The 25,830-nt window shown below is 51.9% G+C and overlaps 2 protein-coding genes across 4 annotated transcripts in view; one reads left to right on the top strand and one right to left on the bottom strand.

The window, feature by feature from the left end:
• LOC147091636 (uncharacterized) overlaps positions 1 to 25,830 on the top strand; it is an 81,484-nt gene that overhangs the window by 42,325 nt on the left and 13,329 nt on the right. The gene's annotated exons all lie outside the window — the stretch shown is intronic.
• On the bottom strand, positions 1,198 to 25,760 carry LOC147091637 (uncharacterized). 3 transcript variants are annotated; one of them, XM_085976851.1, is made up of 4 exons: positions 25,399 to 25,760; positions 25,153 to 25,317; positions 16,903 to 17,123; positions 1,198 to 2,359 (listed from the first exon to the last, which is right to left on the bottom strand). In XM_085976851.1, exon 4 carries the CDS (start codon positions 2,250 to 2,252, stop codon positions 1,383 to 1,385), a length of 870 nt encoding a protein of 289 aa, XP_085832977.1. In that variant the 5' UTR covers positions 2,253 to 2,359; positions 16,903 to 17,123; positions 25,153 to 25,317; positions 25,399 to 25,760; the 3' UTR covers positions 1,198 to 1,382. The 3 variants fall into 3 exon arrangements, with proteins under 3 accessions (XP_085832977.1, XP_085832978.1, XP_085832979.1); XM_085976852.1 differs by having other exon boundaries at positions 25,576 to 25,760; XM_085976853.1 differs by lacking the exon at positions 16,903 to 17,123.

Here is a 25,830-nt window from a genome sequence, read left to right as displayed (position 1 = left end):
TCAGTGTGAGGTGGTGTGTTAATAAATTTCACTATAGATCAGTGTGAGGTGGTGTGTTAATGAATATCACTATAGATCAGTGTGAGGTGGTGTGTTAATGAATTTCACTATAGGTCAGTGTGAGGTGGTGTGTTTTGGTGGGAAGAATAAGGAGGCCACTCACTATTTGGACAAGGGGGTGAAATTGGGTTGCTTTGTGCCTCCCGCGATATTCAGCAGGATGTTAGTGGCGTAGGTAGTCGGTTGCTCCCCACGGCACTGCACTGCCGGCAATGACATCATCACCAAGCGCAGCACCCCGGCTGCAACCTTGGGTTACGACCCCTGACCTATCACCGGACGATATGTCCGACAGGGTCAGGGGTCATTTCTGCAGCCGCGGCGATGCCACTTAAAGGGCAGGTGTCGGGCGGCAACTTTTTATTTTGGCCGACTGCCAGCACCTGCCCCCTACCCCTTTCTTCTTCGGGGTGTCGGCCGCAATCGCACAGCCCGGCGCTCCTCTTGATCCGACACCCCACTCCCCGGTGGTCCTGCAGGGCCCAGGTGTGCGCAGTGCTGCGCCCCTCCCCTTTAATCAGGGAGGGAGGTCTGCTATGGCATGGTGCTATGTGCTGACGGGCATGGCGCTGTTACACGAAGCGCCGTGAAATTCACTGGTAGCGCCTCAAGAGGGAGGGGAGCACTTCCAGTAGCACCCTGCCTCCTGCCTGGGGCGCAACCAATGAATTTAATGCACAGGGGCGCTAACTTTTTCAGGGCGCTAAAGTTAGCCCCGGTGACGTTAGTGACCCAAAGGGGGCGCCACTGAATTTCCCCCTAAGAGTCTAAATGGGTTGGAGGAGCAGAGGGATCCAGATACACAAATCACTAAAAGTAGCAACACAGGTTAATAAGGCCATTTAAAAAAAAGCACTGGGGTACATTCCTAAAGGAGCCTTCTGTTCCGTGCCTTGGAGCTCTGAAACATGGCAGAGAGCGGCTGGGACACATTTCTCACACACCTCGAGATTAACGCGCACGGCAACTTTGCTGTCAGTGAAGAGAGACAAGAAAGACCAAAGTGCCGTTTGCCCCTCTCAGTGTGGCCCGAAAGGACTGTGTCCAGGATGGAGTTCTGTTCCCACCATTAGATCCTCTCCCAGATTGTCCTTTCTGAGCTCCAGCCAGGTGATGCTAAACACGCAGGTGGGAAAGACTAAAATCTACAACAATGTGTTTAAAACAAAGTTGATTTATTTGACATATATCCAGAATATGAAACTCCAGCCCAGTTCCCGGAGTTAGTAACATCAGCAGAAACAACCCCCACCTGTCAGAATGAACATGGTTCAGTCCTGGATGTGATTAACAGCAGCAACAACAGAATCCAAACCCTGCTGTCACTTGTGAACTCGCTGGTGTCTCAGCAGGTGGGATGACTGAGTGAATCCCTTCCCACACTCAGGGCAGGTGAACAGCCTCTCCCCAGTGTGAGTGCGCTGGTGTACAGTGAGGTCAGATGACTGCCTAAACCCAGTCCCGCAGTGAGAGCACCTGAACGGTCTCTCGTCAGTGTGAACTCGCTGGTGTCTCAGCAGGTGGGATGACTGAGTGAATCCCTCTCCACACTCAGGGCAGGTGAACGGCCTCTCCCCAGTGTGAACTCGCTGGTGTACTGTGAGGTCAGATGACTGCCTAAACCCAGTCCCGCAGTGCGAGCACCTGAACGGTCTCTCCCCAGTGTGAACACGTTGATGGCGTATCAGTTCCCCGGAACCTTTATAGCACTTCCCACAGTCCGAGCATTTAAAAGGTCTCTCATCAGTGTGAACTCGCTGGTGTGTCAGCAGGTGGGATGAATTGGTGAATCCCTTCCCACACTCAGAGCAGGTGAACGGCCTCTCCCCAGTGTGAACTCGCTTGTGTGTCAGCAGGTGGGATGAATTAGTGAATCCCTTCCCACACTCAGGGCAGGTGAACGGCCGCTCCCCAGTGTGAACTCGCTGGTGTGTACGCAGGTGGGATGAATTAGTGAATCCCTTCCCACACTCAGAGCAGGTGAATGGCCTCTCCCCAGTGTGAACTCGCTGGTGTGTCTTAAGGTCAGATGACTGAGTGAATCCCTTCCCACACTCAGGGCAGGTGAATGGCCTCGCCCCGGTGTGAAAGCGCTTGTGTTTCGATAGGCCAGAGGGTTGGCTGAAGCCGCGTCCACACACAGAACACGTATATGGTTTCTCCCCGCTGTGAACAGTGCTTTTTGCTTCCATATTCAAAGGCCGATGATATTCAGTTCCTGATGAATCGAGTGACTGTCAGATCTTGACGTGATGTGTGGTTTGAGTTTCCCGTCTGCAAATCCTCCCCTTCAAACACCCTGTAAAATAAATTTAAAACAGGGAGCGTGAGAGAGAACCCACTAAAGAGGCAGGTTGTGAAATTGAGCTCAATGAATCTGGTCATTTGTGGGGCCGGCACTAGAAAAAAGTGACTATGAAAGCTGCCGGATTGTCATAAAATCCCACTGGTTCACTAATGTCCCTCAGTGAAGGGAATCTGCCACCTGGTCTGGGCCTCTGGCCTCTATGGGAGGAGAGAGAGGTGGGAGTGGGAGGGGGCGAAGGAGATGGACTTTATACATCTGCAACTCGACCAGAACTTTGACAGAACCTCCAAAACCCACAACCTCCAGCACCTAGAAGGACAAAGGCAGAAGGTGCATGGGAGCACCATCACCTCCAAGTTCTCCCAGTCACACACCATCCTGACTTGGACATACATCGCCATTGCTACATCATCACTGGGTGAAAATCCTGGAACTCCTTACACAACAGCATTGTGGGAGTACCTTCACCACACGGACTGCAGTGGTTCAAGAAGGCGGCCCACCATCACCTTCTCAACGGGAAGATGGGATTGGCAACATATTCTGGACTTGCGAGCGATGCCTGATGTAATAAAAAGTCTCACACGTCAAGGAACTTTAAAGTAAGCTTTAAACAACTTATAATTATACTATGTACAAGAGCGGTCTTCACCGTGCCTCTAGGAGAAGCCCTTTTACTATACTGAGCAGTTCAGTATTTATACTAGTCCAAACACAGGAAGTGACGTATGCACAGGAAGTGATGTATGCACAGAGTTCACAGTTCACAGGAAGTGACGTGCACATAACTTCCTCTGGAAGTTATTTATTATTATTACATTCTTCCCTCCTGCGAGATTAGAAGGCTGTGGTCTTCCTTTTATTCCGCAGCCGCCGAACGAGGAAAAGTCGCACCCGTTTGGGTTCCCGTCGTAGAGGGTCACTGGTTCGCTTACATGCTGTTGGCCATTGGTCAGAGTCTGTGTGGCCTGGATTACCCTGTGAAGGGTCGGGGAGATCATGGCTTCGTGTACGAGCCCCAATAGGTGCAGAGTCGGTCTGTCTCTGTTCAGAGGGAGGTGCAGAGCTGGTCCGTGGCAGATCAGTACTTTGGTGCGCGGTACTGGGAGGGTCGCAACTTTGAGTATGGGGTTCTACCGGCACCAAGCTAGTTGGTGTCAGATCAGGATCCTGGAGAGGGGTACCCGGTAGGTTCCAAGAGGCTCCTGGTAAAATACCATCACTTGATGTCCCACTAGGTCCTGGTGGGCAGGGAGCCAGATCCCGTAATGATACGGTAGATTCTCGGCCGTCGGGATATCGTATGTATGCATAGGTGGGGTTGGCATCGGTTAGTTCAACCTCGTCTACGAGAGGGTCATTTTTAGACGTCCGAACGTATCTTCGGAGTAGTACAGGTCCAGGAGTAGTTAGCCATGACGGGAGGGATGTCCCATAAGATGAGCGACGCTGGAATCCAAAGAACCGCTCATGAGGTGTAGTATTTGTGGCTGTAGAAAGAAGGGACTGTATAGAGTGCAATGCATCCGGAAGCACTGCTTCCCATTGCTGGTTTGGTAGGCCCGGAGATCTTAAAGCAAGATGTACGGAATTCCAGATGATACCATTATACCTCTCTACCTGCCCATTTCCGATGGGATGATATGGCGTCGTTTTGCTTGTAGCAATTCCCCGTTCTGAGAGGTAGTCCTTGAGTTCCCTTGACATAAAGGATGGACCCCGATCCGAGTGAATGTAAGCCGCCATGCCACAGAGAGAAAATACTTGCTCAAGGCAGCAGATTACTGTGGACGCCAGCATATTGGAGCAGGGGAAAGCAAACGGAAAATGTGAATATTCATCAATCATGGTGAGTAAGTATGTGTTCCGAGTTGAAGAGGGCACTGGGCCCTTAAAATCGATGCTAAGTCGTTGCATCGGTTGGGTTGCGTGTATGAGCATACCATCTGAGGGGCGGAAGAACTGAGGTTTTAATTCAGCACAAAGCCGGCATTCTGAGCACATTTTCTTTACATCTCCAGTAGAAAAAGGGAGATTCCATGATCGTACGAAATGTAGCATGCGCGTAAGGTAAGTTGAGGGGACTGAAGGCCGACAAATCCCCGGGGCCTGATAAACTACATCCTAGGGTACTTAAGGAGGTGGCCCTGGAGATAGCAGATGCTCTAAGGATCATCTTCCGGAACTCCATTGACTCGGGAACAGTACCCGTGGATTGGAGGGTAGCTAATGTTACCCCAATATTTAAAAAGGGGGGTAGAGAGAAAGCAGGGAATTATAGACCAGTAAGCCTTACATCGGTTGTGGGCAAAATGCTAGAGTCCATTATTAAGGATAAAATAGCGGAGCACTTGACAAATGGGGAAAGGATCGGACAGAGTCAACATGGATTTACAAAGGGTAAATCGTGTTTGACTAATCTGCTGGAATTTTTTGAGGAAGTAACTGGTAAAATAGATGGGGGAGAACCAGTGGATGTGGTGTACCTTGACTTCCAGAAAGCCTTCGATAAGGTTCCACACAAAAGATTATCATGCAAAATTAAGGCTCATGGGATTGGGGGCAAAGTATTAACGTGGATAGAGAACTGGCTGGCGGATAGAAAACAGAGAGTTGGAATAAACGGCTCGTTTTCGGAGTGGCAGGCAGTGACCAGCGGGGTGCCGCAAGGATCTGTCCTGGGACCCCAGCTGTTCACAATATATATAAATGATCTGGATCAGGGAATTGGATGCAATATTTCCAAATTCGCTGACGACACTAAACTAGGAGGAGGGGTGGGCTCTGATGAGGATGTCAGGAGGCTACAGTGCGATTTGGACAGGTTGGGGGAATGGGCGGATACGTGGCAGATGCACTATAATGTGGATAAATGCGAGGTTATCCACTTTGGGGGTAAAAACAGGAGGGTGGATTATTATCTAAATGGCAATAGATTGGGAGATGGGGAAGTGCAGAGGGACCTGGGTGTTCTTGTGCACCAGTCACTGAAGGAGAGCATGCAGGTGCAACAGGCGATTAAGAAGGCAAATGGTATGTTGGCCTTCATATCAAGGGGGTTCGAGTATAGGAATAGGGATACCTTACTACAGCTGTACAAGGTGCTGGTGAGACCGCATCTGGAGTATTGTGTACAGTTTTGGTCGCCCCATCTGCGGAAGGATGTTCTTGCCATGGAAAGAGTGCAGCGGCGATTCACCAGGCTGATACCTGGAATGGCGGGAATGACCTACGAGGAGAGATTGAATAGTTTGGGCTTGTACTCACTGGAGTTTAGAAGATTGAGAGGGGATCTCATCGAAACATATAAAATTATGGCAGGCCTGGACAGGCTGAATTCAGAGAGAATGTTTCCAATGGCAGGGGAGCACAGAACCAGGGGCCACAGTCTAAAAATAGCGGGCAAATCATTTAAAACAGAGATGAGGAAGAATTTCTTCACTCAAAGAGTGGTGAGCCTGTGGAATTCCCTGCCACAGAGGGCTGTGAAGGCTAATTCAATAAATATTTTCAAGAGAGAATTGGATATATTTCTGAAGGCTAAGGGGATTAAGGGTTACGGAGAAAAGGCGGGGACGGGGTACTGAACTGGTAAGATCAGCTATGATCTCAGACGAAGATCAGCCATGATCTCATTGAATGGCGGAGCAGGCTCGAAGGGCCGAATGGCCTACTCCTGTTCCTATCTCTATGTAACGCCAGGATGACACAATCCATTATGGACATCTATGAGAGTAGAGGACGACATAGTGGAGCAGAATGCTCGTGTGAGGGTATCCGGGGCCACATTCTCCTTGCCAGGTCGATAGTGAATGGTGTAACCAAAAGAGGCCAGTTCCATCCTCCAAAGCTGTATTTTATTATTCTTAATTTTGGTTCGTTTTCGATTATCGAGCATGAAGGCGACTGATCGCTGGTCCGTGATTAATGTAAAGTGCTGGCGAGCTAGGAAATGGTTCCACTTCCGTACCGCCTCTATGATGGCTGTGGCTTCCTTCTCAACCGGAGGATAATGTAGCTCGGCACCTTGTAAGGTCCTGGACATAAATGCTACAGGACGACCTTCCTGATTTAGAGTAGCCGAGATCACCACCTCCGAGGCATCACATTCGACTATGAAAGGGAGATTCTCATCGATGGAGTGAAAAGCCGCTTTCTCCAACTGTTTTTTGAGAAGGTTAAAGGCTGCAACAGCCGCTGTTTCCAATGGAAATGATCTAGCATGCAGCAAGGGTTGGATTTTGTCTGAAAAATGAGGAATCCATTTAGCGTAGTATGCAAACAGACCGAGAGCCCGACGTAAAGAAGCCGGATTCTTAGGTGACGGGAGCTCTTGGAGCGGGCGAAGTCTTTCTGGGTCTGGCTTAATGATACCATTTCCTACGCAGTAGCCAAGGATGTTGATGGTCGGTTGAGACTCAACAGATTTAGATTCATTCAAAGTTAAGTTACGGTGAGGGAGAGCATCCCGAAATTTTTGGAGGTTGGCGTCGTGTTCCTGTTGATCGTGACCTGCAATAGCAATGTTATCAAGATAGGGAAAAGTGTCCCTTAAGTTTTCCTGCTTAACCAGGCCATCCATTGCCCGTTGGAAGACAGCCACTCCATTAGTAACCCCGAATGGGAGGCGACGAAATTGGTACAGCCGTCCATTAGCCTCAAAGGCTGTGTACTGCTTATCTGAGACCTTCAAGGGTACCTGATGATAGGCACTTTTCAAATCGTAAGTTGAGAACACTTTGTATTCGGCTAGTTTATTAACCATATCATCAATGCATGGCAATGGGTAGGCGTCCAAGTCAGTATATTGATTGATGGTTTGCGAATAATCAATGCATAGTCGTTGTTTGTGAGGTTTTAGAGGGTTCTTGACGATGACGATTTGAGCCCGCCAGGGCGACGAACATTGTTCGATGATATCCTCTGCTAAAAGTCGAGAGATTTCAGCCTCAATAAAAGATTGGTCTTCCTGACTAAAGCGCCGCGATTTCGTTATTATTGCTTTGCATCGAGGAGGAATACTGGCAAATAATGAGGGTTCATCAAGTGAAGCTGCTGATAATGCACAAAATGGTAATTTAGACAGTATATTAGAAATAGTAAGTCCAGGTTTGGATCCGCCGAACTCAATGGTGAGTTTCTTATGCTGTTTTTGAAAATCCAGCCCTAAGATGAGATCACTACATAAGTCCTTGAGCACCGAAAGTCGGGTGGAGGGATACATGCGACCATTAAGTGTCATATCAATAATACAAAAGCTGGAGATTCTGGTATTAAGTGATGACTGAGCCATCGCAATTGCCTGGTCCGATGGGAAGATATGTAGTTTCAATTTCGCAACAATCGGTTCTCTAATGAAACTATCAGTACTTCCTGAGTCAATTAAGGCATCTAAGGTATGCCCATTAACTGAAACTTTTGTAGCTGCATGAAACAGGTTCTGTGGGCAAGCAGCTGTAATTGGTGTGGTTGCACAGAGAGTGGCTGAAACTCTAGGTCTGCTTCTTCGGGAGAGAGCTCGAGAGGAAGCTTGATAGGTCCTAGCCGGAGCATCTTGATAGGCCCTAATTGGGGCAGTTCGGTAGGCCTTAGCTGGATAGGCCCTCGCAGAGGCTCTTGATTGGCAAACTTTTGCAAAGTGTCCCTTTTTATCGCAATGACTGCAGATCGCATTGCGAGCAGGGCAGAATTTCCTAGGGTGAAAAGAATCTCCACAAAAGAAGCATTCCTTCCTAGATTGCCAAGAGGCTGCTAAAGTGGGGTCATCCTCCTCTTCTTCATCAGAATTATCATCAGGATTAGATTCCTCCATGATAGGGTTCATCTGAGACCACTTGAATCGTCTGGTTGCAGTTACAGCAGCAGGTCGAGATCTGGGCAGCTGATAGAGGTCTGCATTTTTCTTTGCCAAATCCAGAGAACAAGCCAGGTCAAAAGCCTTTTGTAGCTCAAGTGTTTTACTTTCTAGCAGACGCTGGCGTATAAATGGAGAGGCAATCCCGCAGATGAAAGCATCATGAATCATTTCTTCGCGGTACAGCTCAGCCGAGGCTGCCTGAAAGTTACAATCTACGCTGAGCCTGCGAAGTTCTTGAAGGAATTCGTTAATCGATTCCCCTGGCCCTTGTCGGGCTGTGGCCAGTAGATGTCTAGCATAGACCTCATTTGCGGTCTTGGCATATAGTTTTTTAAGTGCCCGGATCACCTCATCGTAATTATCCCATTCATCAACATATTCAAACACTGTTGGGGTCACATAGTTGATAAGTATCCTCAGTTTAGTAGAAGCATTCGCTTTACATTCATCAAGAAAATTCTCAAAAGTACGGTACCAATGCTTCCATACCCTGCCAGCTGCTGCTGCGTTTGGGTCCAAGTCCAGACGAGTAGGTTTAAGGATGTTTTCCATGATGGGTGGTTCCCTGGATCCTTAACTCCGAGTTTGTCCGAAGGTCCAGTATTTGTGAGTGTAAATACTAAGTTGTTTAAATTGATGTAATAAAAAGTCTCACACATCAAGGAACTTTAAAGTAAGCTTTAAACAACTTATAATTATACTATGTACAAGAGCGGTCTTCACCATGCCTCTAGGAGAAGCCCTTTTACTATACTGAGCAGTTCAGTATTTATACTAGTCCAAACACAGGAAGTGACGTATGTACAGGAAGTGATGTATGCACAGAGTTCACAGTTCACAGGAAGTGATGTGCACATAACTTCCTCCGGAAGTTATTTATTATTATTACAACGCCCACATCCCAAGAATGAATTAAAACAAATCTGCAGATGTAAACTGGATTAAAAGCCTCTACAGAAATGCTTATTCCTAAAACAATACTCTTTTACATAGTAGGGACAGTGGCTGTTTAACAACCTAATCTCCCCCAGAATCCACCTCCCTTGACAGTCTCACATTGGAAATTGTTGGATCCTCCTGGGCTCAGAAGTACTGGGGTTTAAACCCAGCAGCTTCTCCTCCATCTCCACTCCAGCTCAAACTGAAGCAACAAAAACACCTACACAGACGGCCAGGAACCTACCTTCCGTCAGCCTGCAATAAAACACTTCCCGACAGCTGCTGACTAATGGCGGCCGCAGCACCCACAGTTCACCGCGCCCCAGAATCCACACTATCCAACACGCTGATTTCCCCGCTGAGAGTGCGCATGCTCCCCGGGGCCGCGGGCCATTCTGGGAGCCTAGCCTTTGTCCTTTGTCCCGAATCGGACTCGGTGGAACCAGCTGAAGAAACCAGGAAGCGGCAGCTCGGATGGGGGAGGCGCTGCACCCTGGGTTTCCTGGTGCCAGGGCCCTGGCCGCACGTTCACCGGGCCCGGCTGCTCTGATTCTGATTGAGTTTTTTGATGAGGTAACAGAGAGGGTTGATGAGGGCAATTCGGTTATCGTGGTGTACATGGATTTCCAAAAGGCGTTCGACAAAAAGCCACATAATAGGCTTGCCAGCAAAGTTGAAGGCCATGGAATAAAAGGGACAGTCGCAGCATGGATATGAAATTGGCTAAGTGACAGAAAACAGAGAGTAGTGGTGAACGGCTGTTTTTCAGACTGGAGGAAGGTATACAGTGGTGTTCACCAGGGGTCGGTACTAGGACCACTGCTTTTCTTGATATATACTTGAAGTGCCCGGCGGTCCCGAGGGTCTTTTGAGGGCATGTTGTTGTTGGAAGAGGGAGAGCGCGCGACCGGGGGGGAAGAGAGAGCGCGACGGGGGGGGAAGAGAGAGCGCGACCGGGGGGGGAAGGGAGAGCGCGACCGGGGGGGGAAGAGAGAGCGCGACCGGGGGGGAAGAGAGAGCGCGACCGGGGGGGAAAGAGAGAGCGCGACCGGGGGGGGAAGAGAGAGCGCGACCGGGGGGGGAAGAGAGAGCGCGACCGGGGGGGGGGAAGAGAGAGCGCGACCGGGGGGGGAAGAGAGAGCGCGACCGGGGGGGGAAGAGAGAGCGCGACCGGGGGGGGGAAGAGAGAGCGCGACCGGGGGGGGAAGAGAGAGCGCGACCGGGGGGGGAAGAGAGAGCGCGACCGGGGGGGGAAGAGAGAGCGCGACCGGGGGGGGAAAGAGAGAGCGCGACCGGGGGGGGAAAGAGAGAGCGCGACCGGGGGGGGGAAAGAGAGAGCGCGACCGGGGGGGGAAGAGAGAGCGCGACCGGGGGGGGAAGAGAGAGCGCGACCGGGGGGGAAAGAGACAGCGCGACCGGGGGGGAAAGAGACAGCGCGACCGGGGGGGAAGAGACAGCGCGACCGGGGGGGAAGAGACAGCGCGACCGGGGGGGAAGGGACAGCGCGACCGGGGGGGAAGGGACAGCGCGACCGGGGGGGAAGAGAGAGAGCGACCGGGGGGGAAGAGAGAGAGCGACCGGGGGGGAAGAGAGAGAGCGACCGGGGGGGAAGAGAGAGAGCGACCGGGGGGAAGAGAGAGAGCGACTGGGGGGGGAAGAGAGAGAGCGACTGGGGGGGAAGAGAGAGAGCGACTGGGGGGGAAGAGAGAGACTGGGGGGGATAGAGGGAGACTGGGGGGGATAGAGAGAGACTGGGGGGGATAGAGAGAGACTGGGGGGGATAGAGAGAGACTGGGGGGATAGAGAGAGACTGGGGGGGATAGAGAGAGACTGGGGGGGATAGAGAGAGACTGGGGGGGATAGAGAGAGACTGGGGGGGGATAGAGAGAGACTGGGGGGATAGAGAGAGACTGGGGGGGATAGAGAGAGACTGGGGGGATAGAGAGAGACTGGGGGGGATAGAGAGAGACTGGGGAGAGAGAGGGTGAGGGAGGGGGCAGAGAGAGAGAGGGTGAGGGAGGGGGCAGAGAGAGAGAGGGTGAGGGAGGGGGAAAAAAAAAGAGGGTGAGGGAGGGGGCAGAGAGAGGGTGAGGGAGGGGGCAGAGAGAGAGAGGGGGAGGGAGGGGGCAGAGAGAGAGAGGGGGAGGGAGGGGGCAGACAGAGAGGGGGAGAGAGGGGGAGGGAGGGGGCCGAGAAAGAGGGAGGGGGCAGAGAAAGAGAGGGAGGGGGCAGAGAAAGAGAGGGAGGGGGCAGAGAAAGAGGGGAGGGAGGGGGGCAGAGAAAGAAGGGGAGGAAGGGGGCAGAGAAAGAAGGGGAGGGAGGGGGCAGAGAAAGAGGGGGAGGGAGGGGAAAGAGAGGGGGGAGGGCGGGGGGGAGAGAGAGAGGGGGAAGGAGGGGGGAAGGGGGGAGAGAGGGAGGGGGAGGGAGGGAGGGGGAGGGAGAGAGGGGGAGGGAGAGAGGGGGAGGGAGGGGAGAGAGAGGGGGAGGGAGGGGGGAGGGAGGGGTGGAGAGGGGGAGGGAGGGCGGAGAGAGAGAGGGGAGGGAGGGGGCAGAGAGAGAGTGGGAGAGAGAGAGGGTGAGGCAGGGGAGAGAGAGAGGGAGGCAGGGGGGAGAAAGGGGGGGAGAGAGAGAGGGGGAGAGGGGAGGCGAGAGGGGGGAGAGGCGAGAGGGGAGGCGAGAGGCGGGAGAGGAGGGGGGAGAGGGGGGGGAGGGAGCGAGAGGGAGGGGGAGGGAGCGGGAGAGGGAAGGGGGAGAGGGGGGAGAGGGGGAGGGGGTGGCGAGAGGGGGAGAGGGAAGTGGGGGAGGAGAGAGAGACAGAGGAAAGGAGGGCGAGTGGCCCGCGGCCTCAAATGGAGCCTGATGCGCCATCAATTACACAAAAGACTAAGGTTGAGCGAGTAACAATCAGGCTTTTATTAACTAAAGAATGAAGGTCTTGTCTCGAGTGGTCGACCCGTCCAGAATACTAAGGGACTGGGAGGTAGTCACTTATATACCTGGACTAGTGGGAGGAGTCAGCCGAGGCATGTCCAGACCTGTACCTAGTGGAATACACATACACATACAGACAGGTATAACAGTGGTTTACCACATTCACCCCTTGTTTAAAAATGAGTCCGGCGGGGTGAAGTGTATTTAAAAGTTTGTGTATTGGAGTCTCTCCGGAGGTCCTGTCTGCCGCTGTGATCGACGTGGCGATGGCAGGGGTGGTGGAGCTTCCGGCGTCGCGTCCCGTGTAGGCTGGGGCCCTGGAGTGTAGTCCTCGTGGGTGACGGTCCAAGGCGAGCCGGCTGCTGGGGTTGCATATTGGGTCGTGGGGTGGGGGGTGGTAATGGGTAGTGGGTTACAGCGGTCCCCGAGGGTGCGAGGTCCCGTATGGAGACTGTGTCCTCCTGCCCTACAGCGGTCCCCGAGGGTGCGAGGTCTCGTATGGAGACTGTGTCCTCCCACCCGTCCGGGTACGCAATGTAAGCATACTGGGGGTTGGCGTGGAGGAGGTCGACCCTCTCGACCAGGGGGTCCGTTTTATTGGCCCTCACGTGTCTTCTCAGTAGTACCGGCCCTGGGGACGTCAGCCATGGCGGTAACGATGTCCCCGATGTGGACTTCCTTGGGAAGACAAACATTTTCTCGTGAGGGGTGGCATTGGTGGCAGTGCAGAGCAGTGACCGAATCGAGTGGAGCGCATCGGGGAGCACCTCCTGCCAGCGGGAGGTCGGAAGGCCCCTAGACTTTAAGGCTAGTAGGGCGGCCTTCCAAACTGTCGCATTCTCTCTTTCCACCTGTCCGTTCCCCCGGGGGTTGTAACTGGTGGTCCTGCTTGTGGCTATACCCCTAGCGAGCAGGTACTGGCGGAGTTCGTCACTCATAAACGATGAGCCCCGGTCGCTATGGATATAGCTGGGGAAACCGAACAGGGTGAAGAGGCTGTTCAGAGATTTAATGACCGTGGCACTGGTCATGTCCGAGCAGGGGATAGCGAACGGGAAACGGGAGTACTCGTCAATGATGTTGAGGAAGTACACATTGCGGTCGGAGGAGGGGAGAGGCCCTTTAAAATCGACGCTCAGGCGTTCGAAAGGGCGAGTGGCTTTTATCAGGTGGGCTCTGTCTGGTCTATAAAAGTGCGGTTTGCACTCAGCGCAGACTTGGCAGTTCTTGGTCATGGTCCTGACCTCCTCGATGGAGTAAGGCAGGTTGCGGGCCTCGATGAAGTGGAAGAACCTGGTGACCCCCGGGTGGCAGAGGTCATTGTGGAGGGCCCTCAGCCTATCGATCTGCACGCTGGCGCAGGTGCCACGCAATAGGGCATCTGGGGGTTCATTGAGCTTCCCAGGCTGGTACAAGATCTCGTAGTTGTAGGTGGAAAGTTCGATTCTCCACCTCAAGATCTTGTCATTTTTGATTTTGCCCCTCTGCTTGTTGTTGAACATAAAAGCAACTGAACGCTGGTCAGTGAGCAGGGTAAATCGTTTTCCGGCCAGGTAGTGCCTCCAATGACGCACAGCCTCCACAATGGCCTGGGCCTCCTTCTCGACCGCGGAGTGTCTGGTCTCCGGGCCCTGGAGGGTTCGTGAGAAGAATGCCACAGGTCTCCCCGCCTGATTAAGGGTGGCGGCCAGAGCGAAGTCGGACGTATCGCTTTCCACCTGGAAGGGGATGGATTCGTCCACTGCGTGCATGGTGGCTTTGGCAATGTCCTCCTTGATGCGGTGGAAGGCCGAGCGGGCCTCTGCCATCAGGGGAAAAGAGGTGGATTTGATCAGCGGACGGGCTTTGTCTGCATAGTAGGGGACCCACTGAGCGTAGTAGGAAAAAAAACCTAGGCACCTCTTCAGGGCTTTTAGGCAGTGGGAGTTCCATAAGGGGACGCATCCGGTCCGGGTCGGGACCGATGACCCCGTGTTCCACAACACAGCCAAGGATGGCGAGGCGGACTGTGCGGAATATGCACTTCTCCTTGTTATATGTCAGGTTCAGGAGTTGGCCGGTGCGGAGGAATTTCTCGAGGTTTGCGTCATGGTCCTGCAAGTCCTGGCCGCAGATGGTCACATTGTCTCGGTAAGGGAAAGTGGCCTGCAGCGCGTTTTGATCGACCATCCGGTCCATCTCCCTTTGGAAGACGGAGACCCCGTTGGTAACGCCGAAGGGAACCCTAAGGAAGTGATAGAGGCGGCCGTTTGCCTCAAAAGCAGTATACTGGCGGTCTTCAGGGCGGATGGGGAGCTGGTGGTACGCTGATTTCAGGTCAATGGTCAAAAAGACGCGGTACTGCGCGATCTGGTTGACCATGTCAGCTATGCGGGGGAGTGGGTAGGCGTCCAGCAGGGTGTAGCGGTTTATTGTTTGGCTGTAGTCGATGACCAGGCGTTGTTTCTCGCCGGTCTTAATGACCACAACCTGGAGCTGCCCTCAATAATCCCCTCCTTCAGGAGTCGCTCCACTTCAGTTTTGATGAAAACCCTGTCCCCGGCACTGTATCGCCTGCTCTTTGTGGCGATGGGCTTACAGTCGGGGGTGAGGTTAGCAAACAGTGGGGGGGGGGGTGGGACTCTGAGTGTGGAGAGGTTGCATCTGGTGCGCGGCGGGCAATTTGGAGGCTGCTGGCTGCGGACTGTGAGTGGGGGAAGGGGGCCACCATACGCCATCGTAACGCTTTTGAGGTGGCACTGGAAATCCAACCCCAGTAGGACGGCAGCGCAGAGGTCGGGCAGGACCAGGAGTTTAAAATTATTGAATACAGTCCCGTCTACTACTAGTGTCACCATGCAGTAGCCGCCAATGTCCGCTGACTGGGACTCGGAGGCCATAGAAATCCGCTGGTGCGCAGGCAGGACTGGGAGAGAGCAACGCCGCACCGTGTCGGGGTGGATGAAGCTCTCTGTGCTCCCAGAGTCAAAAAGGCAGTTTATTGCACAGCCGTTTACCTTAACGTCCATTTTGGACCGAGCTAGTTGGTGCGGTCTCGTTTGGTCCAGCGTAACAGAGGCCAGCGTAGGGGTCGGTGTGTCGCTGTGGGTATCAGATTGGGGGGGGGGTTGGCGGTCTGCTGCGTCCCGGTTGGTGTCCAAGATGGCGGCGTCCATGATTCCCATGTGGCTGGAGTCATCCAGGATGGCTGCTGCTGCAGTGGTTCACACATGGCTGGGGAGGCCCAAGATGGCGGCCCGCACGGGGCGCTGTTGGGGGCCCAAGATGGCGGCTCGCCCGGCCCACACGCGGCGCTGCTGGCGTTCGGGGTGGCTTTGGCCTTGCAGACGCTGGCGTAGTGTCCCTTTTTCCCGCAGCCCGAGCAGGTCGCATTCTTCACCGGGCAGCGCGCTCTGGGGTGTTTGGCCTGGCCACAGAAGTAGCATTTCTGGCCTTGGGATACTGTTGTCTGGCTTTGGGACACTGCTGCGGTAGTTGGGCCGTTGTTGGGCTGTGGCTGGGGTGGCACAGTGCTATGGGGCTGTCCTACCGTGTCCCAGGTTGTCGTTCCCCGCGGCGTCCACGGTGCAGAGGAGTAGGCATCCATGCCCCGGTAGGCTGCGTCCAGCGTTAGTGCGATTTCGGAGGCTTTGTTGAGGTTGAGGTCGCTCTGCTCCAGCAGACGCTGTCGGGTGTAGTTGGACCTGTGGCCCGCTACGAAGGCATCCCGGATCAGTTCCTCCGTGTACTTAGCGGGCGTTACCGCCTTACACCCACAGGCCCGGCCAAGCACGGACAGTGCTTGGAGGTATTCCTCAGTCGATTCCCCAGGTTGTTGCTTGCGACTCCCCAGGAGGTGCCTGGCGTACACTTCGTTCACAGGGCGCGCGTACTGGGTCTTGAGGAGCTGGAGGGCATCTGTGTACGAAGTCGCGTCCTGGATGACTGAGTACACTCAGTGGTTCACCTTGGAGATCAGGACAGACAGTTTGTCCGCATCCATTGTGACCGCAGTGGAGGCAGTCAGGAATGTCTCGAAGCACATGAGCCAGTGAGCAAACTTGGTGGAAGCGTCCGCTTCCCGACTGTCCAGGTCCAGGCATGCTGGTGTGAGGATCTTCTCCATTATAAAAATTTAGTTAATAAAATTGATGCGCCATCAATTACTCAAAAGACTGAGGTTGAGCGAGTAACAATCAGGCTTTTATTAACTAAAGAATGAAGGTCTTGTCTCGAGTGGTCGACCCGTCCAGAATACTAAGGGACTGGGAGGTAGTCACTTATATACCTGGAATAGTGGGAGGAGTCAGCCGAGGCATGTCCAGACCTGTACCTAGTGGAATACACATACACATACAGACAGGTATAACAGTGGTTTACCACAGAGCCAAGCCCCGGGAGCGGGCGTGAGCCAGCTGGAGGCTGTGAGAGACGGCCGGGCCCAGTTGCCGGGGTAACCCTTCTCCCCCTTCCGAGCCCCACCCTCCGCCCTCCCGAGCCCCGCCCTCCCGAGCCCATTTCAAGACCGCCGATTGCGGCTGGAGCCAAGCCCTGGGAACGGGTGCGAACCGGCTTGAGGCTGAGGGGGCCCGGCCCGGTTGCCGGGGTAACCCTTCCCCCCCTTCCCGAGCCCCACCCGAGCCGGCTTCAAGGCCGCCGATTGCGGCTGGAGCCAAGCCCCGGGAACGGGCGTGAGCCGGCTTGAGGCTGTGAGGGCCCGGCCCGGTTGCTGGGGTAACCCTTCCCGCCCTCCCAAGCCCCTCCCCCCCCCCCGAGCCGGCTTCAAGACTGCCGAGCAGGGAAGAGAGAGAGAGATGCCGCATCTCACCTGCTGGCTTCCTGCGCTCTGTGCCTCGGGCTTGTGTGTGTCGCCTGCTGCGCGTGCACCCTGTGCCTGTCCCGTGTCCCTCGCAGCCGACGCCGTTGCCCCGGGTAACGTGACGGGGGAGACTGGGGGGGAGGGGTGAGGGGGGGAGGAGCTTGCCACAAGCCGTGGGACAATTACCTAGCTCGGGCGTGGCTGGGCAGGAGAGGCCCAGGCTTCGAGGCCTACAAAAACGGGTAAAGGTAGGAAAAAGAATCAGGTTAGAGAAAATATTTGCAAATGAATTATCTTTTTTTTTAAAACTATTTAATAAAAGCAATTTTTTTTTGCTGGAAATGTACATTTGAAAATAAAGACGCAGAAAGCGGGAAAAAGAAATGAAGAGTTTGGAATCAAGATGGCGGCCACTCACCTGAACTCAGAATGATTAGTCCCGCCCACACACACACCGATTGGTCAACCATCAGGTCACTGAACTGTAGGATTGGTCAATGGTCACGTCACTCGACTCTAGGATGGCCCGCCCGCACACGCAATGAACCCACCCCCGTGACGCAGCGATTGGTCGACCGTCGGGTCGCTCGACTGTACGATTGGTCAACCTTCACGTCACTCGATGCTAATGAGCGGATAATGAGCGGAATTTTGAATGTTTTTTGGATACCGTCGGCACAATTTTTGTCCAACCAAAATTTAAATACACCCATGAGAGGCCCCTAATGATGAGCTTTCTTTTGATATAACATATGTGTAGGTGCGCTCTATAACTTTTGATTGTATAGCCGGACAGACAGAAAGACAGACAGAGAGAGAGAGAGACAGACAGAGAGACAGAGAGACAGAGAGACAGACAGAGAGACAGAGAGACAGAGACATACTGTTTTATATATATATATATATTAATGACTTGGACTTGGGTGTGCAGGGCACAGTTTCAAAATATGCAGATGACACAAAACTTGGAAGTATAGTGAACAGTGAGGAGGATAGTGATAGACTTCAAGAGGACATAGACATGCTGGTGGAATGGGCGGACACATGGGAGATGAAATTTAACGCAGAAAAGTGCAAACTGATATATTTTGGTAGGAAGAATGAGGAGAGGCAATATAAACTAAAGGGTATAAGTCTAAAGTGTGTGCATGAACAGAGAGACCTGGGGGTATGTGTGCACAAATCATTGAAGGTGGCAGGGCAGGTTGAGAAAATGGTTAAAAAAGCATACGGGATCCTGGGCTTAATAAATAGAGGCATAGAGTCCAAAAGCAAGGAGGTTATGATGAACCTTTATAAAACACTGGTTCGGCCTCAACTGGAGTATTGTGTCCAATTCTGGGCACCGCACTTTAGGAAGGATGTGAAGGCCTCAGAGAGGGTGTCGAAAAGATTTACAAGAATGGTTCCAGGGATGAGGGACTTCAGTTACGTGGATAGACTGGAGAAGCTGAGGTTGTTCTCCTTAGAGCAGAGAAGGTTGGGAGGAGATTTGACAGAGGAGTTCAAAATCATGAGGGGTCTGGACATAGCAGATAGAGAGAAGCTGTTCCAATTGGCGGAAGGGTCGGGTACCAGAGGACACAGATTTAAGGTGATTGGCAGAAGAACCAAAGGCAACATGAGGAAAAACTTTTTTACGCAGCGAGTGGTTAGGATCTGGAATGCACTGTCTGAAAGGGTGGTGGAGGCAGATTCAATCACCGCTTTCAATTGGGAATTGGATAAGTATCTGAAGTAAAGAAATTTGCAGGTTTACGGGGAAAGGGCGGGGAGTGGGACTAGCTGAAGTGGTCTTGCAGAGAGCCGGCATGGGCTCGACGGGCCGAATGGCCTCCTTCTGTGCTGTAACCATTCTCTGATTCTATAAAATATTAGAAAGTTTGTTCCACAGAAGCACAGGATTTATCTGCTTTTATTGATGAATTTAAAAAGTCTCTATTAAAACCTGAGCCAGAGTGTTGTGAGCCAAAGAGCCTTGTGTCCAATGAGGGGAATAAAGGCCCACAGCCTCCCCTGGCACCGGGCCCTGAACAAGGGACTGGAGAAACTCGCTGTCCTGCGGATCAGACAATCAGCCGGCGCCAGTCCCGCCCCTCGGGCTCCCCGATTGGTTGGAGGACCCGCCGCCAGCTCGCTCCCTATTGCAAGGGGACATAGACAAGCTAAGTAAGTGGGCAGAGATTTGGCAGATGGAATACAATACTGGAAAGTGTGAGGCAGGAAAAATCGTAGAGCAAGTTATTATCTTAATGGCAAGAAACTGGAAAGTACTGAAGTACAAAGGGATCTGGGGGTCCTGGTGCACGAAATTCAAAAGGTTAGTATGCAGGTGCAGCAAGTGATTAAGAAGGCCAATGGAATGTTGGCTTTCATTGCTAGGGGGATAGAATATAAAAATAGGGAGGTATTGCTTCAGTTGTACAAGGTATTGGTGAGACCGCACCTGGAATACTGCGTACAGTTTTGGTGTCCATACTTAAGAAAGGACATACTTGCTCTCAAGTCAGTACAAAGAAGGTTCACTCGGTTAATCCCGGGGATGAGGGGATGGACATATGAGGAGAGGTTGAGTAGATTGGGACTCTACTCATTGGAGTTCAGAAGAATGAGAGGTGATCTTATTGAAACATATAAGATTGTGAAGGGGTTGGATCGGGTGGATGCGGGGAGGATGTTCCCGATGATGGGTGAAACTAGAACTAGGGGGCATAGTCTTAGAATAAGGGGCTGCTCTTTCAAAACTGAGATGAGGAGGAACTACTTCACTCAGAGGGTGGTAGGTCCATGGAATATGCTGCCCCAAAAAGCTGTAGAAGCTACATCATTACATAAATTTAAAACAGAAATAGACAGTTTCCTAGAAGTAAAGGGAATTAAGGGTTACGGGGAGCAGGCAGGAATTTGGACATGAGTCTAGGTCCAGATCGGTCATGGCCCTGTGGGTAGCGGAGCGGGCCCAGGGGCCGTGTAGCCTGATCCTGCTCCTATTTCGTGTGTCTAATTCTGTTAGATTCAGGAGATGGTTCTGTGATAGTGGATTGGCGGTTAGGATCAGATCAGCCATGATCTTATTGAATGGCGGAGCAGGCTCGAGGGGCCGAATGGCCTACTCCTGCTCCTATTTCTTATGTTCTTATGGTTGGAAGCTCCCGTCAATCAAGACCTGGGCCCGGGTCACGTGTCCCCGAGGAGATCACGTGCTCCGTCCAACTGCCGCCGCTCGGTCCGGGGCCTCGCAGACTCTCAGGTTTTTCTATTTCTCTTTATTCTCTCCCGATCCATTCCTCACCCCCACCCCACGTGATTCTCCACCCAATCAGAGCGGATAAAACTCACTTTGCGTCACCGATCGCGACTCTGGAACCGACAGCAAGGCCTTTCCCCGGAATGCCCCGCGCCGACTCCGTCCGGCAGGATCCGAGTGCGCAAGTGCAGCTCCGAGTGGGGGAGGGGGTTGGTGTCCTCTGGGCATGCGCGGTTATTACCCTTGGTGACCGGGAGGGGTCGCTGTGCCGGACTCGGCCCAAACCACCGCTCCGTGTGCGCATGCGCGGACTCTCGGCTCTCAATCAACCATCAGCCAGAAGAGGTCGCTGGTGAGTCCAGTGAAAAAAGACTTGCATTTCTATAGCGCCTTTCACCACCACCGGACGTCCCAAAGTGCTTTACAGCCAATGAAGTACCTTTGCAGTGTAGCCACTGTTGTCATGTAGGAAATGCGGCAGTCAAATAGCGCACAGCAAGCTCCCACAAACAGCAATGTGATAATGACCAGATAATCTATCTTTTTGTTAACTCTGTTTCTCTCTCTACGGATGTTGCCTGGCCTGCTGAGTGTTTCCAGCATTTCCTGTTGTTATTTCAGATTTCCAGCATCCACAGTATTTTGCTATTATCCTTTTGTTACATTGATTGAGGGATAAACATTGGCTAGGACACCAGGGATATTTCCCCTGCTCTTTCCCACATTACAACAGTGACTACACCTCAAAAGTACTTCATTGGCTGTAAAGCACTTCAAGACGTCTGCTGGTCATGAAAGCACTGTATAAATGCAAGTCTTTCTTTCTCAAAATAGTGTCATGGGATCTTTTACATCCACCTGAGAGAGCAGACAGGGCCTCAGTTTAATGTCTCATCCGAAAGACGCATAGAAAGTGGCCCTTCGGCCCATCGTGTCCGCGCCGGCCATCAAGCCCTGTCTATTCTAATCCCATTTTCCAGCACTTGGTCCGTAGCCTTGTATGCTATGGCGTTTCAAGTGCTCATCTAAATGCTTCTTGAATGTTGTGAGGATTTAATGCCTCTACCACCCTTTCAGGCAGTGAGTTCCAGATTCCAACCACCCTCTGGGTGAAAAAACTTTTCCTCAAATCCCCTCTAAACCTCCTGCCCCTTACCTTGAAACTATGCCCCCTGGTTATTGACCCCTCTACTAAGGGGAAAAGTTCTTTTCTATCTACCCGATTGTGGCAAAGCCACCAAGGGGCTCCTGTACAAACGTATAACTGTCTTTAACAGAGTGCTATAGCACCTATGTTGCTGCCTGCATGTAAATAGCTTGTCTGGAGAAGTCCCAGAATCAACGCGATGACGTCATCACATTGGTCACGTGATGCCCTGAACGGCGGGAAACGTGATGACGTCATGACGTCAGAGAGGGGGAGGTTCCCTCTTCAGACCTCGTGAAACCAGCAAGTAAAAAGACCTGTTTACTGTTGCTCCTGCATGCCTTTGTTCTGTTCTCAAGTTTTAATTAAACTTAGTTTATTTATCGAACTGACTCGACCTCAGTGCTTTAGTAGGGGATCGGTCGATTCCTACACTCTCTATGCCCCTCATAATTTTGTACGCCTCAATCAGGTCCCCCCTCAGCCTTCTCTGCTCTAAGGAAAACAACTCCAGCCTGTCCAGTCTCTCTTCATAGCTGAAGCGCTCCAGCCCAGGTAACACCCCGGTGAATCTCCTCTGCACCCTCTCCAATGCAATCACATCCTTCCTATAGTGTGGCAACCAGAACTGCACACAGTATTCCAGCTGTGGCCTAACTAGCATTTTGTACAGCTCCATCATAACCTCCCTGCTCTTATATTCTATGCCTCGGCTAATGAAGGCAAGTATCCCATATGCCTTCTTAACCACCTTATCTAGCTGTCCTGCTGCCCTCAGGGATCTATGTACATGCACACCAAGGTCCCTCTGATCCTCTGTCCTTCCTAGGGTTCTACCATTCATTGTGTATTCCCTTGTTAGTCCTCCCAAAATGCATCACCTCACACTTTTCAGGGTTAAATTACATTTGCCACTGTGCTGCCCATCTAACCAACCCGTCTATATTCTCCTGTAGCCTGAGGCTTCCCTCCTCGCTATTTACCACTCCACCAATTTTCATGTCATCTGCGAACTTACTGATCATACCTCCTACATTCATATCTAAATCATTAATGTACACTACAAACAGCAAAGGACCCAGACCCTGTGGTACACCACTGGACACAGGCTTCCAGTCACAAAAACAACCTTCGACCATCACCCTCTGCCTCCTGCCACTAAGCCAATTTTGGATCCAATGTGCCAAATTGCCCTGGATTCCATGGGCTCTTACCTTCTTGACCAGTCTCCCATGTGGGACTTTGTCAAAAGCCTTACTGAAGTCCATGTAGACTACATCAACTGGACTGCCCTCATCCACACACCTAGTCACCCCCATCGAAAAATTCAATCAAATTGGTTAGACATGATCTCCCCCTGACAAAGCCATGCTGACTATCCTTGATTAATCCTTGCCTCTCCAAGTGGAGACTAATTCTGTCCCTCAGAATTTTTTCCAATAATTTCCCTACCACTGATGTTCGTCTCACTGGCCTGTAATTCCCTGGTTTATCCCTACTACTACCCTTCTTGAATAATGGTGCTACATTAGCTGTTCTCCAGTCCTCTGGCACCTCCCCTGTGGCCAGAGAGGTTCTGAAAATTTGTGTCAGAGCCCCTGCAATCTCCTCCCTTGCCTCACACAGCAGGCTGGGATACATCTCGTCTGGGCCTGGGAGTTTATCCACTTTTAAGCCCGCTAAAACCACTAGTACCTCCTCCCTCTCAATACTAATTTGTTCAAGTATATCACAATCCCCCTGCCTGATTTCTATGCCTGCATCGTCCTTCTCCATAGTGAACACAGATGCAAAATATTAATTTAAAACCTCACCTACATCTTCTGGCTCTACACACAGAATGCCACTTTGGTCCCTAATGGGCTCTACTCTTTCCCTGGTTATCCTCTTGCCCTTAATATACTAATAAAACACCTTGGGATTTTCCTTTATTTTGCCTGGCAGTGTTTTTTCATCACCCCTCTTCGTTCTCCTAATTTCTTTTTTTTTTTTTTTTTAAGTACCCCGCTGCACTTTCTATGCTCCTCTAGGGCTTCCACTGTTTTTAGTCCTTTGTATCGGCCAAAAGCCTCGCTTTTTTTCCTAAACCATTCTTGTATGTCCCTTGACATCCAGGGTTGCCTGGGCTTGTTGGTCCCACCCTTGACCTTTACAGGAACATGTTGGCGTTGTACTCTCTCTATTTCCTTTCTGAAAGACTCCCACTGCTCTGATGTGGATTTTCCTACAAGTAACTGATCCCAGTCCACTTTGGCCAGATCCTGCCTTATCATATTTAAATCGACCTTCCCCCAATTTAGGACCTTTATTTCCGGTCCATCTTTGTCCTTTTCCATAACTACTTTAAATCTCACCGAATTATGGTCACTGTCACCAAAATGCTCTCCTACTAACTCTTCTACCACTTGCCCTGCTACATTCCCTCGAATTAGGTCCAGAACCGCCCCCTCTCTTGTAGGACTTTCTACATGTTGGCTGAAAAAGCTCTCCTGGATGCACTTTAAGAATTCCACACCCTCTAAGCCTTTCACACTCTGACTATCCCAGTTAATATTGGGGAAGTTGAAATCCCCAACAATTATCACCCTATTATTTCTACACTTCTCTGAGATTTGCCTACATATCTGTTCCTCTATCTCCCCCTTACTGTTTGGGTGCCTATAGTACACTCCCAGTAAAGTGCTTTCCCCATTTTTGTCTTTAAGTTCTACCCATATGGCCTCATTAGAGGAACCTGCTAAGGAATCATCCCTCCTTACAGCAGAAATTGACTCCTTGATTAATATTACTAACCTGATTTTCAGTCAACTCTTGAGTATTCACGTTTAATAAATCTCCGGGAGAAGGAGTCGCTTCACTTGTACTGATCTCCTGGGGCCTGATCACCTTCCCTAGGAGCAGGGCCTTGAATCTGACTTTGCTCACTTGTACTGCTTCTTGGGGCCTGATCACCTTCGCCAGGAGCAGGGCCTTGATTCTGGGGGAGTTTTATTGCACCGCTTGGTTTACTTGAGAAGGGCCCCATCAGGGCGAGTGCGGGAGGGTCAGGGGGCGAGTGCGGGAGGGTCACGGGGCGAGTGCGGGAGGGTCCATCTCTAGGACCATTGTGTATCTGAGTCAATGGGACTCTCTCTGACCTTTCTCCCCAGTCCATCTCCAGGACCAGTGTGTATCTGAGTCAATGGGATTCTCTCTGACCTTTCTCCCCAGTCCATCACCAGGACCAGTGTGTATCTGAGTCAATGGGACTCTCTCTGACCTTTCTCACCAGTCTATCTCCAGGACCAGTGTGTATCTACGTCAATGGGACTCAGACCTTTCTCCCCAGTCCATCTCCAGGACCAGTGTGTATCTGTGTCAATGGGACTCTCTCTGACCTTTCTCCCCAGTCCATCTCCAGGACCAGTGTGTATCTGAGTCAATGGGACTCTCTCTGATCATTCTCCCCAGTCCATCTCTAGGACCAGTGTGTATCTGAGTCAATGGGACTCTCTCTGACCTTTCTCCCCAGTCCATCTCCAGGACCAGTGTGTATCTGAGTCAATGGGACCCTCACTGATCTTTCTCCCCAGTCCATCTCCAGGACCACTGTGTATCTGAGTCAATGGGACTCTCGCTTACCTTTCTCCCCAGTCCATCTCCAGGACCAATGTTTATCTGAGTCAATGGGACTCTCTCTGACCTTTCTCCCCAGTCTATGTCCAGGACCAGTGTGTATCTGAGTCAATGGGACTCTCTCTGACCTTTCTCCCCAGTCCATCTCCAGGACCAGTGTGTATCTGAGTCAACGGGACTTTCTCTGACCTTTCTCCCCAGTCTATCTCCAGGACTGGTGTGCATCTAAGTCAATGGGACTCTCTCTTACCTTTTTCCCCAGTCGATCTCTGGAAGCTCTTTGAATCGGAAGGGTTCTCTCCGGTTGGTACTCACAATCCTGTGCTGGTTCACCTGCTGTTGTTCCTCAGTCTACAATCCCTGTTTACTTCGAGCTGAGCACCTTCCTCAATCACACCATCATTCACCGGGACATCTAATTGTGGCAGAGCAGAAAATAAGAACAATATTGAAAGCGTGAAATAATGTAATGTAGACTTTTAATCTGCTTACTAACAATTCAATTTCAAGGCCGAGTATTTGTTTGATTTTGTCCCTTTCCGCAGATCACCAGTTCGAGGGCTGTGTGCTTAGTTTGGAGATTTTCCTCACTGTAAATTTCCGGCCTTCTGAGACTCCCCCATTTTCACTGCTCTGGGCGGAAATGCGCCATTTTCTGTGCGGAGTTACTAACCGGAGCGGTGACCCTGTGACCCTCCCTCGCTGTGATCAAAACTCGGGGCTGAGAAGCCGCTGTCGGGCCGGGTGCTGAATGGATCCGAGTTCCCACAGGCACAGAGCGGGCCCTGTAACCCGGGCAACCAGCCTGTTTCTGACGCTCACTCCGATCAACCCGCGCCGCCCGGCACTGCGCTTGCGCGGTACAAGGGAGCGGAGCGGCACTGCGCCTGCGCGGGAGTGTAAGGGAGCGGCACTGCGCCTGCGCGGG

This window comes from Somniosus microcephalus, unplaced genomic scaffold (genome assembly GCF_052327205.1).
Source record: "Somniosus microcephalus isolate GS21.2 unplaced genomic scaffold, FLI_Smic_1.0 unresolved_chr3, whole genome shotgun sequence".
In the NCBI taxonomy this organism is placed as follows: domain Eukaryota; kingdom Metazoa; phylum Chordata; class Chondrichthyes; order Squaliformes; family Somniosidae; genus Somniosus; species Somniosus microcephalus.
The sequence above is the reverse complement of the archived record's forward strand: the minus strand, read 5'-3'. Positions and strand labels throughout refer to the sequence as shown.

Coding starts and splice junctions, on each gene's coding strand:
- LOC147091637 (XM_085976851.1), bottom strand. CDS start 2,252: ATGGAAGCAAAAAGCACTGTTCACAGCGGGGAGAAACCATATACGTGT.